This window comes from Paroedura picta, chromosome 14, assembly GCF_049243985.1.
Source record: "Paroedura picta isolate Pp20150507F chromosome 14, Ppicta_v3.0, whole genome shotgun sequence".
Taxonomy (NCBI): domain Eukaryota; kingdom Metazoa; phylum Chordata; class Lepidosauria; order Squamata; family Gekkonidae; genus Paroedura; species Paroedura picta.
This window is the reverse complement of record NC_135382.1, coordinates 22,194,379-22,207,188: the sequence shown is the minus strand read 5'-3', so window position 1 is coordinate 22,207,188 and position 12,810 is coordinate 22,194,379. Positions and strand designations below refer to the sequence as shown.

The window sequence follows — 12,810 nt, the reverse complement described above, 5'->3', positions numbered from 1 at the left end:
GTAATTTTTACAAGTTTATTCTGAGCACGTCTAGAGAGACAAATGAGGGGAAGTGGAGGAGGGAAATACAGAAATTAGAAAGCAACAAAGCAAGTATTTTCTAGTTAATTCTCAGCCTACAAGGATCCTGTGGTCTTCACGCTTTCCTTGCAGGTAGACTGCATATTTCAAGGTTTATAGCTGAAATTGGGGGTGGGGGGAGCCTCCAATCTTGGTAGTGCTAATTCCCTGAGGATGGAAGGGGGGTAATATCTGACCATGCTAAAAAGGGGGAGCCTATTCAAACATTCCCACCCAAAAGCTCCAGAGAAAATAATGGTTTTCCCAGGAACCTGTGTAGTTTGTACCAGGAAGGGCTGTTTGCACAGCTAGAAGCAGAGTACAGAAGCAGAAGGGAAGATGGCAAAGGTCTCTGGCAGAGAGATGTCAGTAAGGGGAAGCAAATCTCCCTTTGATGGGCCACCAGCAAAAAGGGACTTTCCTCCTTAGCACCATCAGTGGCCAGCGGTTTCTCAAGAGGAAGGCTGAAGTCCAGATACCAATCAATCAACCAATCAACCAATCAATCAAACTTAAATTATGTCTTAAATATTCAATCTAACATCTTGAAACTTTTATGTCACCATATCTTTTTAAAAAATTTATAATACTATTACTGTTTTTTTCTCTTTTTAAATTGTCTTAGTTTTTAATTGCATGTATTTGAATTTTGGTCTGAATGACCGTAAATAAATATCGATTGACTGATATTGTTGAGAGCACATCGCTGCTAGACCCGCCCTGCATCAATGGATTTCCTTTTTACAAAGTTATCTGTGGCTCCCCTCCTCCCCAACTATTCAGCCAGAAATACAACGGCACCCCTTTACTGCAAGAAAAAAATCACTGCATGAGGTTTTTTGTTTGCCTGCTGGTGCCCTCTGACTTCCGAAGGGGGGGAAACTACTCTTGTTCAGGGGCCAAGCCAGCTTGTCAGAATCCTAAACCCCATCTGGCCAAAAAGGCCTTCTGACCGAGCTTACGTTTATTGAATTGCTCAGGAATTTTCTCAGCTGTGCTTCACCTGCCTTGATTAATTGTTGTCCCGTATCTCCACTTCACGGTTTAACGTTTTCTAGCAGGCTGAGCTGAGAACCTCAGCTATGGAGTAATTGGTGAGCACGCATGTAACTAAAACAAACATGGAAAACACTGATCCAGTCGCCCACGCTCCCAATTTGTGGTTGATCTGTTGCAGCTAAATCACAAGAAGATGCACTTCTGTGACAGTAGCCGCCTGCAACTAACACAGGCCCAACGTTGCTAGCCTAGCAAGGTAGCAGATAAAAATACCAGAGAGAGGGCTGGATCCTGCAGGCCCATTCCTCTAGTCGAGACTCCAGCCTCCAGCAGTGGGAACCACCCCCAACTAGCTACAGAGCCTCTCTTTTATTTTTCCCCTTTGAGCCTCTCATAACAGGGAATGGCTTGTTCCACCAGAGGAGAACACCTCCACGGGACCCAGCCAATAGAAGCCCTCTGTCTGGGAAGCTCTCTGTCTGTGCCATCTTAATAAGGTACTTTACTGATGTTTTCAAGATGAGAGGTTCAATTTTCCCATTACTAAGCAGGATGTATACACAGAGCACTATGACTGCTCAGGGGCCACTTCCTGCCCTTCATGGGACGGCAGTAGCCCACAGAAGAGCATTTCCACATCGCCCCCCCTCTCTTTATACGGGAATCGCGGGGAAGGTTGTGTGTGCGTCTATGTGTTTGCGTGTGTCAATGGAAGAATGCCGCGCTAACTCAAGAGTTTGAAATCCATGGTGACGTCTCCCGTCTTGGGGCTGAAGCTGATGGCATACGCAACCGCAGAGGGGCAGTCGACGAGAGTCCCTGGTGCAGAAACGGTGCTGAAGAAGTACACGGCCTGCTTGCAGTGGGGAGTCCACTGGCAGTAGCCCTGCAGGAAAGAGCCAAGAGGAAGAACGTCAGCCCTGGAGGTGAACTTCTGAACTCTGACAGCCAAGTCCTGCTCCGCAGTACAGGCCGTGCTCTCACCCACAAGTGGTCTTTTTTACGGTTGCAGAGGGAGGGGATGAAACACAATTTTCCCGGAAGAGAAACGCCGGTTGGATCCAACCCAAGGAATGGATGATACGGACAGGCTGAGGTGGCTCTTTTCTTTCTCAGACAGCTTCTTAGTCCTCCAGAAGGGGAGGAAATGACTCCTGCTGTTCTCCAAGGCAGGTGGTTCGATATAGAGACTGACTTAGGAGTTACTCGAACTTGGGGAGCACAATGAGATGGCCAAACGGCTTGTGCTGCTTAAGGCTCCGGGGCAATGTGAAAACTCCCCACAATTCCCCCCCCCCAAAAAAACATTTCCTGTATTAGGGATAAGAGTTTCTTTGCATGTCGGGGCTGGTGTATCCCTCATCCAAAGTGGTATGATCTGTTCACACTCTACTGCACTGGTGGACCAGGCCACACAATATACCTGTGTCGATTGGGCTGTACAAATGACATTTCTGCAGAATGTGACAAAGCAGGGCACTCTGCTGCCTTGGGCCTGGCATAAATAGGTTTTGCATCGTGGGTTGTACCTAGTAGATCTATTCCCCTGCCGGAAGCCCTTCCCTTTGGTGGAAGGTGTCTTTCTGCTTTTTTCGCAGGGAAGCACTCCCGCCAACAGTGGGAAGCCCCTCTGCGAGCACACCTGCGGGACCCGATCCAGTACGCTTTACACAAAATAGAATGTGCAAGTGACCTCCGCCCTCTGCTTTCTGTCTTCCCTGCATGGCTGTCAATCTGGAAAACGCTGTACATTTGAGTCTATGTTGCACCCTTCAAGCACATATATATGATATGAACAAAGATATATTTAAGCAAAATGCTAACCAACTCTGAAAGCTAACCCTCTCCCCTCTGGCTTGGTGGAATGAGGTCCCAGATGAGATCTGCAGGGCCTGCAAGGCGGAGCTCTTCCGTCAAGCCTACGGTTGAGGCCACTGGAAATTTACTCGGTACACTCCGGTTAGGCCTCCCTCATCCTACTCTCCACCTCCATCCCAAGAACGAAAGAACGAAAGAACGAAAGAACGAAAGAACGAAAGAAAGAAAGAAAGAAAGAAAGAAAGAAAGAAAGAAAGAAAGAAAGAAAGAAAGAAAGAAAGAAAGAAAGAAAGAAAGAAAGAAAGAAAGAAAGAAAGAAAGAAAGAAAGAAAGAAAGAAAGAGGCAGAACCATGAAATTGACCAGAGCAGGGCAGAGAGATGTTGCTCTGGTGTGACTTAACATTCTCTTTTTCCTCTTTGGAGCACAGATAAAACAGAATCAAGTCACTACCTTTTCATCGGAAACCTTCACAAGTCCTGTGCTGACTGAAAGACTGGAAGTCAGATTATATTCCATCCAAAGGACAGCTCCATGACTCTTTCCAGTCCTGGAAGGAAAGAACCACAGGCACCGATTTATTTAATTTTTTTCCCCTTATAATTATAGTTATATACCACCACTCACGGATGTCTTCTGCAAACTTTAAAGAACACCAGTAGGCTGATGTGTGCAATAGGCAGTGTGCAAATTATTTTGAGATATGAACAGTATTTAAAATATGAATCATATTTTCCTTTGTCGGCAGCCTGGGATTGAGCAGATGAAAAGGAGGAGGGTGCTGCTCTGGAGCAGCCTGAAACCTTGGGAGGAAATTAATACCTGGCCGGCAAGACCTCTCCGGATGTCCACAGGACAAGTTAACAAAACATCTCAAAGAGAAGCCAGGTGATGCTGTGCGGTATTGAACCTTACTCCCCCATCCCACAATTGATATTTGTCTTCCCCACTTTCCTAAGCACTTCCTGTTGCAGAGAAGCTACAGGCAGAGGAAGATCTAAGCATTCAACCCTGCCCCTTTCCTTAAAGAAACAGGCACCAGCAAGCACCTCTCTCTGATGCAGGTTTTTAAGTCACACAGAAGACGTTTAAGCGAAGGAGATGTTTGTAATACTTGGGTGGAAAATAACTGGGAATTTTACATCAGGCCTTTAATAGGACATTTCAGGAAAGCTGAGAAAAACATAGACAGGATGGCACAGTCCTATTAGAGCTGTTCTCACAGAGCAGCTCTCTCAGAGTTCTCTCAGCCCCACCTACCTCACAGGGGTATCTGCTGTGAGGAGAGGAAGGGAAAGGTTTTGGTAAGACGCTTTGAAACTCCTTCAGGTTGTGACAAGCGGGGCATAAAATCCCCAGCTCCTCTTCTAACTTTTGCTCACACAAAGATTACTTTCTGGAATGCTGGCATTTAGATTTGCAGCAATCCATATTTTTTAATTTCCCATGATAATATGACAAGAACAAGCCTCAGAGTAGCATGTGCAACATTTCTCTGATTTGGGTTTCAATTTACACGTCCTGTGGATGTAAAACGGGTCCAGCTTGCTCGCCAGTGTTAGCTTGATCATGCTGTCTCCGAAAGAGGCACACACCTACACCTACCTTTGATGTTTAAATAAGGATCATTGTACAGACAAATATTGATTCTTACTGCACAGGATGTTCCAATATTTTATAGCGAGCAGAACAATAATGCCACACGCTGGTGTTCTGGATCAGGAAGAAGTGAACAGATGGTTGTATTTGGAGAGAAGGAGAACCAACAGCTTCATAAATCGATGCAGACATATTGTTGCAATGGAATTAATACATTATGCATTAGGAACAGCAAGTTATTACATGCATGAAAGGTTTTTTTTAATTGAAAGAGGGTAAAGAATGTGTTGTTCCTCTCTGCACCTTTATGTCCATCTCACTCCAACGCCAAACATGACACACACACACCCGTCCTTCCAGCATGACTCATAAACTTGCTTGTTAAGTTTAAAAGGGAAACCGCAAAAGGTTCTAACCCAGGAGACCCCATCCTTTGTGGGCGGCGACCCGGGATGGAGCCTTTCCAGTGGGGGGTCCTAGATTGTGGAACACCTCCCTGGAAGTAGCTGAGCATTCAGGTTACCAACATGTTGGTGGTCCCTGTCCCAAAAGGCGTTTGTCTAGACCTCAAGCAGGGACGGGGCCTTTTTGGCCATGGCCCCAGCCTGGTGGAACAAGCTGCCAGTTGAGATCCAGGCCCTGATGGAACTACCTAAGTAAGTGAAAGGTGAACTCAAAGGGGAAAAGGTGAACTCAAAGGGGAAAAGCACAGGACGCTCACAAGAAGAAGAGTTGCTTTTTATACCCTGCTTTTCACTTCCTCCCCCCACAACAGTCACCCTGAGTGCTAGGTGAGGCTGAGAGAGCTCTGAGAGAACTTGTTCTGGGAGAACAATACTATTAAGACTGCGAGGAGCCCAAAGTCACCCAGCTGGCTGCATGTGAAGGAGTGGGGGAATCAAACCCGGCTCACCAGATTAGACGCCGCCGCTCTTAACCACTACACCAAAAACTGGCTCTTTAAGCGGACTGACAGGTGAGTTGACCAATTGTAATGACAGGCAAGAACCGAAGCACTGCGAGGCTTTGTTATTACTTTAACTATTATTTTAATAGCACACTGAAGCAACATCCAGACTGCAGCTGTCTCACAAGGATACATAGGTCCTCCAAGGTCATGTGCATTATCTTGCTGCAATTCTCCAAATACCTCTGTGAGACAGGAGTTAGGCAGCATACATTGCAGAGGACCACCCAGCGAACACATGGCTTAGCTCACGATGCTTTGCACAGGCAGGACCATTTTCAGGGGGAAATTAAAAGTATTAACAGAACTGCACATCAGGTCCTCTCTCTGCGCCACTCACCTCAACAGAGTGACAGTGCCTTCTTTCCCGATGGAGCGCTCTGGCACCGCTTCTCTGAAGTCAAACGTCAAGACCTCCAGAGGATCGGATAATGGCTTGCAAGGGTATTCCCACAGCGGGTGAGGCTCTGCTTCTCTCGATTCCCTGAAGTCTAAGGAATTCTACCGGAGAAAAGAGGACACAAGTAAGCCTTGCAGAAAATTCTCTGGCGTGCTCATCAAGGCGTTCCGACCTTTGAGCCTTAGACGGCACTGAGATGCTGAGCGGTTCACCAAAATCCTCCTTTACTGAGTAGAGATTTTAACGCTTACTCCATGCCTGCAGAGACACATATGGAAATACACCAGACAGATAGATCCTTTCCTTCTTCACGGTGACTGACAGAAGACCTGAGCTCAGTTTTTATACGCCATCTGATTGCGTGACTGCACACAGCATAGCATGAACTTGACCGGTCCGCCTAGCCACCTAGGCTGCTGGCGCAGACCCCTCCATATTGAGGGACTACAGCTCAGTGGGAGAGCACTGGATTGCCAATCAAATAAGTCATCAGTTCAAATCCAGATGCTCCCAGGGGCATACCCTAGGAAAGGGCCTCAAGGGGGGTTCGAGAGCCATTGCTCTGTGTGTGGAAGGTCCCAGGCTCAATTTCTGGCATGACCAAATGAAAAAGGGGTTGCAGGTATTGGTGGTGGGGTGGATCTTCTCTCTGCCTGAGACCCCGGGGAGAAAATAACCTTGAACTAGTTGTCCAAAGAGTCAGAAGGCACTTTTGTATGTTCTGTCTGCAAAATGTGAAGCCTTGAAGGTCTGTCCCCATCGCTCCACTCTTCTGTCCTCCAAGCTCCCTTCACAGCCACGATTCTTCTCTCAAACTTCATAATGTTACTGAATATACACCATATAACCTGGCTTATAACCATACAGGCCTTCTGTACAGATGAGCTTTTTCTGATGCACAAATGAGAGGACTTTCACGGCAAGTCATGTTTCATCAGGGTAGCCCACAGGCCTGGACTCAAAACACCCTGCCCCTTTAATACGGGCGTGACGCGTGGAAACAAACAGTGGAAGCTTTTCACAGTGTGGAGGGAAACAGCATCTCCTGATCAATAACATCCCATTAGGCCCTGTTAAAGGGAGGGGAGGTTTTGTCTCCGGGCTGTTAGCAGCTCTGCATCCGATGCTGGCCAGTTAGCCGAGCAACCGTTCCAAGGGCAGGTCTCTAGCTAGCCACTCGCCAAGCAGCCTGATCTCTGCCTGCCTTTCCACTGCTCTTTGTCCTCCAAGCGCTGCTTCTGATTCGTCATCTGCCTCCACATGGCTGGCTCCCCCTTGAGCTGCATAACTCGTACGGGTGGCTGACTGACAAGGAACGAATCACTGATACTGCAGGCGGCCCCGGGCAAGTCGCTGGAGCTGGCAACGTGTGCAAACAGCCCCGGGGCTCTGCTGGGCTCAGAGCCAGCCCTTATCCAAGACTATCTGCAGGGGTGGAGGGTGGAAGCTGTGGGCTCACTAGACAAAGCGTTGGCTCCGGGCAAGTCTGCGCGTCTGGGGTGACGGTGCGGAGACGCTTTGTTCCTAATTAAACAGCGAAAAGCAGTTCCTCGGGATCTCTGCCTCCCTTCTACGCCATTTTCCGCTGCAGCTCGCAGCTGCTAATGTGACTCATTAGACTCGTCATCCCAGACATTCCTAAGTGGTACTTTCAAAATAACTCCCCATTTTTACAATTAAGTTAATTGGCCCGGCGGTCTCTTGCGGTGGAGGCGGGAGGGCTTGCAGGCATTGCTTTATTGCCATGAAAGGGACAACAGTTCTCCTGGGGATTAGTTATTTTAAGTAATGTCAACGGCCGCAGGTGCCCACACTCTTCCCCATCTACTGTGAGCGGTTCTGGTGAGGTTTTTTTTTTGTCACTTTTTATTGTTTACCACTAAACTCTGCCATTGATTTCATTTCAGTGACGGGCTGTTGCGTTATTGGCTGCGTTTTACACATTTCTTCATATATACTGCCAGATTTGCATGCTCTCTTATGTTATATATGTTCCACTGTTATTTTACGTCATTAGATTTCAGTACTTTAATTTGTTATTAAAGGTAAAGGTATCCCCTGTGCAAGCACCGAGTCATGTCTGACCCTTGGGGTGACGCCCTCTAGCGTTTTCATGGCAGACTCAATACGGGGTGGTTTGCCAGTGCCTTCCCCAGTCATGACCGTTTACCCCCCAGCAAGCTGGGTACTCATTTTACCGACCTCGGAAGGATGGAAGGCTGAGTCAACCTTGAGCCGGCTACTGGGATTGAACTCCCAGCCTCATGGGCAGAGCTTTCAGACAGCCTTTCAGCCGCTTTCAGTAATTCATTATTACTGGGGATTTATATTGTGTGTTGCATCTGTGCCTCCAGGCAGAGAGGAGGCTCATCCATATTAAGAAAGACTAAGTAGCTAGCTAGTCTTGGAAAGCTCCAAGCTTCATCAAAGAGCAGCAGCAGAGTCTTTTGGGTGGGAAAGAATCATAGACCAGCTACTAGTAAAGAGTTCAAATACACAGCATGAACAAAAGAGCACTCAATCGTAACTAAAAGAAGAAATTAAGAACTGGTTCACGCATAACGGGAAAGAGCCTGTGTTTGCCATCTACGTTGCTCCCTTCCCCTTTTTGTTCATTCATGCTCGAATGAGCTGCTTCTGGTTTAGCATAAGCCATAGTTTGATGTTTCACCTGAACCAGCAAACTATGGTTTCTGCTTCTTCTGCAGCCTAGGTCTGTAAGCCACAGTTTGGTGTGGAAGCGCAAATTCAGCTGTAAGGCAAACTCGTTTTGTACTGAATCACAAGTCACTCATGGACCACAAAGCTGCAATTGGAGATGTCCGCTTTCCCCAAAAACAAAAGCCGCATTTTAGTTGGCATGCCCCTACCTTGATCATCTCATCCATAATTTGAACATCAAACCCCTCGCAGGTACCGCATGGGCTGCGTATTCTCCACAAGTCCTAGGGAAGGAGAAGCCAAGTTAATTTTCCCTCCCAGCATTTCAGGACTTCTCGGAATGTCACAAAAGTCTGATCTGAGCTCTTAGCAGGGTTGTTATATCTGATGATAAATTGAGGGGCTGGGAGCAGATCACCGAGCAGCAGAACCAGGGAAGTCAATGGTAAGACGGGGGTTCCTACAAACCTGCGGGGTCACTGGAAAATATGACTGCAAATGAACCAAAAGATGAAGACCTTCCCACCTGCCACCCTGCTCTCCCACACACACATGGACTGCAGATCTGAGCGTGCTTCAGGAGGCTTGGAATGTTCAGGGCATGTGAGAGCCAGATAAAAGGGGAAAGGGGTTTGTGCCTGGAAGCTTCTAGAATGTTGGAGCAAGATAGCTGGAATGGGAGAATTTCCCAGCTGTTTATCTCTCCTGGTCCATTCCTGGATCTCTCGAATCATAGTCCAGCACCATTACACCACATTGGCTACCAAAGGCTGGGGGGGGGGGGGCAAATATTAGGCCAGGGAAGCAGAAGTGGGGGAGAAGTGTGAGCTTCTCCCTCCCACACCACTTTCTCCTTGACCTAACCCCCAACCCAGGCTGCTAATTTTTCTTGCAGATAAAGCCTGTAAAGTCAAACTCACCGTTTCTGAATCTTCTCCATACAGGTCCACACCATAAGAATTTTAAACTCACAGTGTCTGAATATTTTCCATTATAAATGCAGGTGGGGGGGGAACTGTCTATGCCTACATGCTCTGGCTGAGAATTCCACATTTTAATCACTCACAGGTTAAAGACGTATTTCCTCATGACTATCTTGAATTTACTGTCCATCAACCACCCTAGAATACAGCCTCTTTACCTTGAACTCCACGATCACCATATGTAGGGAAGCAGACTGGGGGAAGATGGTCACGCTGCTCGTGAGGTGGCTCGAAAGCGCAGTCCGGGCATACCAGAAGTACAAATTGTGCCATGGCAGCAAGCTCGTGGAGAAAAAGGGCTCCCCGATTAACAAAGATACCTTGGAGGCAGAAGAGAAGGGGTGAAAAAAGGAATCAACGAAGGAACGGCAGAGCACGACTGGCAGGGGCTTGCTTGGACACCTCCGTTAGGGCCTGAGAATTGGCATCCACTGTGCAAGTCCTTCAAGGTCTGCTTTATGCAGCAGAAAGTGCTGAGTAATCAACCCAGTGGAATCCGAAACACAGTGAAGCCCTGCTAAAGGGAGTGCACAACTAATGTTGCTTGCTCCCTCAACTGGGTCCCCAGCCAAGCAACTTCGGACACCCCACGCAACCTAGCCTAAAACCGCAGCTTGGCTGCTGTCACCCCCACCCTCCACCCCCAATCTGATCCCCTGCAAGTAACTAGCGCACAAGGTTCTCAAATGCTGATTGCTTCATGATCATTATGCTTTCTGTTTCGATGCGCTCTGTTCTACTGTCCCGTAGACCAGGGGTAGTCAACCTGTGGTCCTCCAGATGTCCATGGACTACAATTCCCACGAGCCCCTGCCAGCATTTGCTGGCAGGGGCTCATGGGAATTGTAGTCCATGGACATCTGGAGGACCACAGGTTGACTACCCCTGCCGTAGACACCACAGTGATTAAATTAATATACATTCATTAGTATAAATATAAATAAAAAATAAAAATAAACAAGTCGCCCTTCATTATTACATACTGGATTGGAGCCAACCGGTTCTTTGTACAGCTGCCAGCTTCTGGTTAGAAAATACCTGGGTATTTGGGGTTCAGGGAGAGGAGGGACTTCAGTGGGGAAGTGGCACGGAGTCCACCCTCCAAAAGGGCCATTTTCTCCAGGCGGAGGAGAGGGAAGGAAGGGGATTGGGGGCAGCCCAAGGAGCTTACCTTTTTGTCACCCAGATCAGAAGACAGGATTGAGTCGGGATGTTTCTCTATAATTTTAATTTGATCCTGGAGATGGTTGGCTTTAAAAATCTTTGAAGGAAAAATACAGAGTCAGCTTTTAGTAAGGTTTTAAGTGTGCAGCACGGCACTCAAGGTCTGCAACGATTTAAGTTAAAGCTTGGTGCAGTGGTTAGGAGCGCGGACTTCTTATCTGGCAAGTCGGGTTTGATTCCCTGCTCCTCCCCCATGTGCAGCCAGCTTGGGCTCGCCACAGCACTGAGAAAGCTGTTCTGACCGAGCAGTAATATCAGGGCTCTCTCAGCCTCATCCACCTCACAGGGTGTCTGTTGTGGGGAGAGGAAGGGAAGGAGATTGTAAGCCGCTTTGAGACTCCTTCGGGTAGAGAAAAGCGGCATATAAGAACCAACCCTTCTTCCTCTAAACACATGTACTCATTCGGTCCCTCACATTTATATCTCTTCTTCCCAAGAGCTCAAGGTTGTGGTGTTTGAATGGGGTTATCCCAGTGAGGGTCTTTCTTCCCCCATCACACACGAGATCTGTGAAGCAGGTTAGACCGAGGCAGGGGTTAGATCCCTCAGGCACCGATAAGGTTCATGGCCCAAGCAAGAGTTGAAACCCGGGTCTCTCCGGCCTTCTGGAATCCCGTTTCCCCTGACTGCAGCATCTACTTGTGGCCTGCTCAGACCCCAAGGGGACGAATACTGAGGCCACCGCACTTCTTGAACCTCGTTACACCTTCCTTCCAAAACCATCCTGGAGGCTTCTTTAAAGAAGCCGGTGCTGAACGAGTCCTTACATTGTAATGTGAACTCATTAACTCTTTTAATGCAAAAGCGCTGAGAGGGCTACCTGGCAAAAACTACAATTGCCCCCATTTTTTTGGCAGAAGCAGCTTCTTGCTAAGCCTTGTTAATTAATACCCTGGAGTCATTCTCCTTTCATTTCCCTACTTCATTCCTGTAGAAAAAACTTTCACGGGAGTCCATGTGGTTTCACTTAAAGGGGTCTCACTGCTTTTCCTTCTACCACGTTCTGCTCAGGACTCCTATCATCATGCTGCTCTTCCCCTCCACCTAGCCTATGTTCCATGAACCCTCTTGGCATGGGGGGGGGGGGGGGGGGTTAAAGCTTAAGCAAGGGGAAAGAAACGCAAGCTTTTAAAAAGGATCACAACATGACATAAAGGGCAGGGTTACAGGGAAAAAATATTCTGATTACTCTTGTGTATTTACTAGGAAGATGGGCAGAAAACATACAAATTCTGTCTACTCTAAACACACACAGGTCTGTTCTATGCAAGAAGGAAGTTTAAACTGGCTCTTCTGTCTGACAGTCTTCTGAGAGCCATCTTGGTGTAGTAGTTAGAAGAAGAAGAGTTGATTCTTATATGCCGCTTTTCTCTACCCATAGGAGGCTCAGAACGGCTTACAGTCGCCTTCCCTTTCCTCTCCCCACAACAGACACCCTGTGAGGTGGGTGAGGCTGAGAGATTGGTGGCATCTAATCTGGAGAACTGGGTTTAATTCCCCCCAGTCTTCCAGAACTCTCTCAGCACCACCTGACTCCCAGGGTGTCAGTTGCAAGTGCTTTTGTGGCCAAGGGTATTGCATAGCTATTACATCGTTCGCAATTTCATAGAACAATAACTTCTGAAAATATACAGATTTAATTTTTGAGAGCCATAATTGTCGTCCTCTATTCCCAACTTGGCCTTGCATCTTGAGGCAGACTGAATTTCTCTTGAAGCCTGAGTCTGGATACAGAGGCTTAATTACTGGCTAAGGCTTGTTTTTTTTTCTCCTGTGGGATTTGAGCATTTGACACTAACAGTATGTTAACCTAGTAAGGTTGCCTTCAGCTTGCTTTTCATTTTACACTTTCAAATTACATGCTGCACATAGATAGTTCGCATATAGTTTTTTCATGGCTTGGTTTTTTTACAGCAGCTGCACACAATTGGAATGCCAAATGGTTTGTCTCAGGATAAGACATATTATCCCAGGTCATAGTCCAATTAAAAAAAAGAATCCTTAAGAGAAGCTTAATATGTAAAATGCAAGATCACCCGCAAACCCCCATTTCCCAAGGCACAGTAAAAACAGGTGCAAGATTCAACTGGAGTTCACTTG

At 47.3% G+C, this 12,810-nt stretch overlaps 1 protein-coding gene across 2 annotated transcripts in view; it reads right to left on the bottom strand.

Moving 5' to 3' along the window:
• The window catches only part of PRMT7 (protein arginine methyltransferase 7), a 30,494-nt gene continuing 17,684 nt past the window's right edge, over positions 1-12,810 (bottom strand). For both annotated transcript variants that reach the window (XM_077310785.1, XM_077310784.1), the window contains exons 13-18: positions 10,658-10,747; positions 9,645-9,806; positions 8,713-8,787; positions 5,783-5,943; positions 3,330-3,426; positions 1-1,945 (exon numbers count right to left, since the gene is read on the bottom strand). In XM_077310785.1, coding sequence (XP_077166900.1) covers positions 1,784-1,945; positions 3,330-3,426; positions 5,783-5,943; positions 8,713-8,787; positions 9,645-9,806; positions 10,658-10,747 — 747 coding nt within the window. In that variant the 3' untranslated portion in view covers positions 1-1,783. The remainder of the gene's footprint in view (positions 1,946-3,329; positions 3,427-5,782; positions 5,944-8,712; positions 8,788-9,644; positions 9,807-10,657; positions 10,748-12,810) is intronic.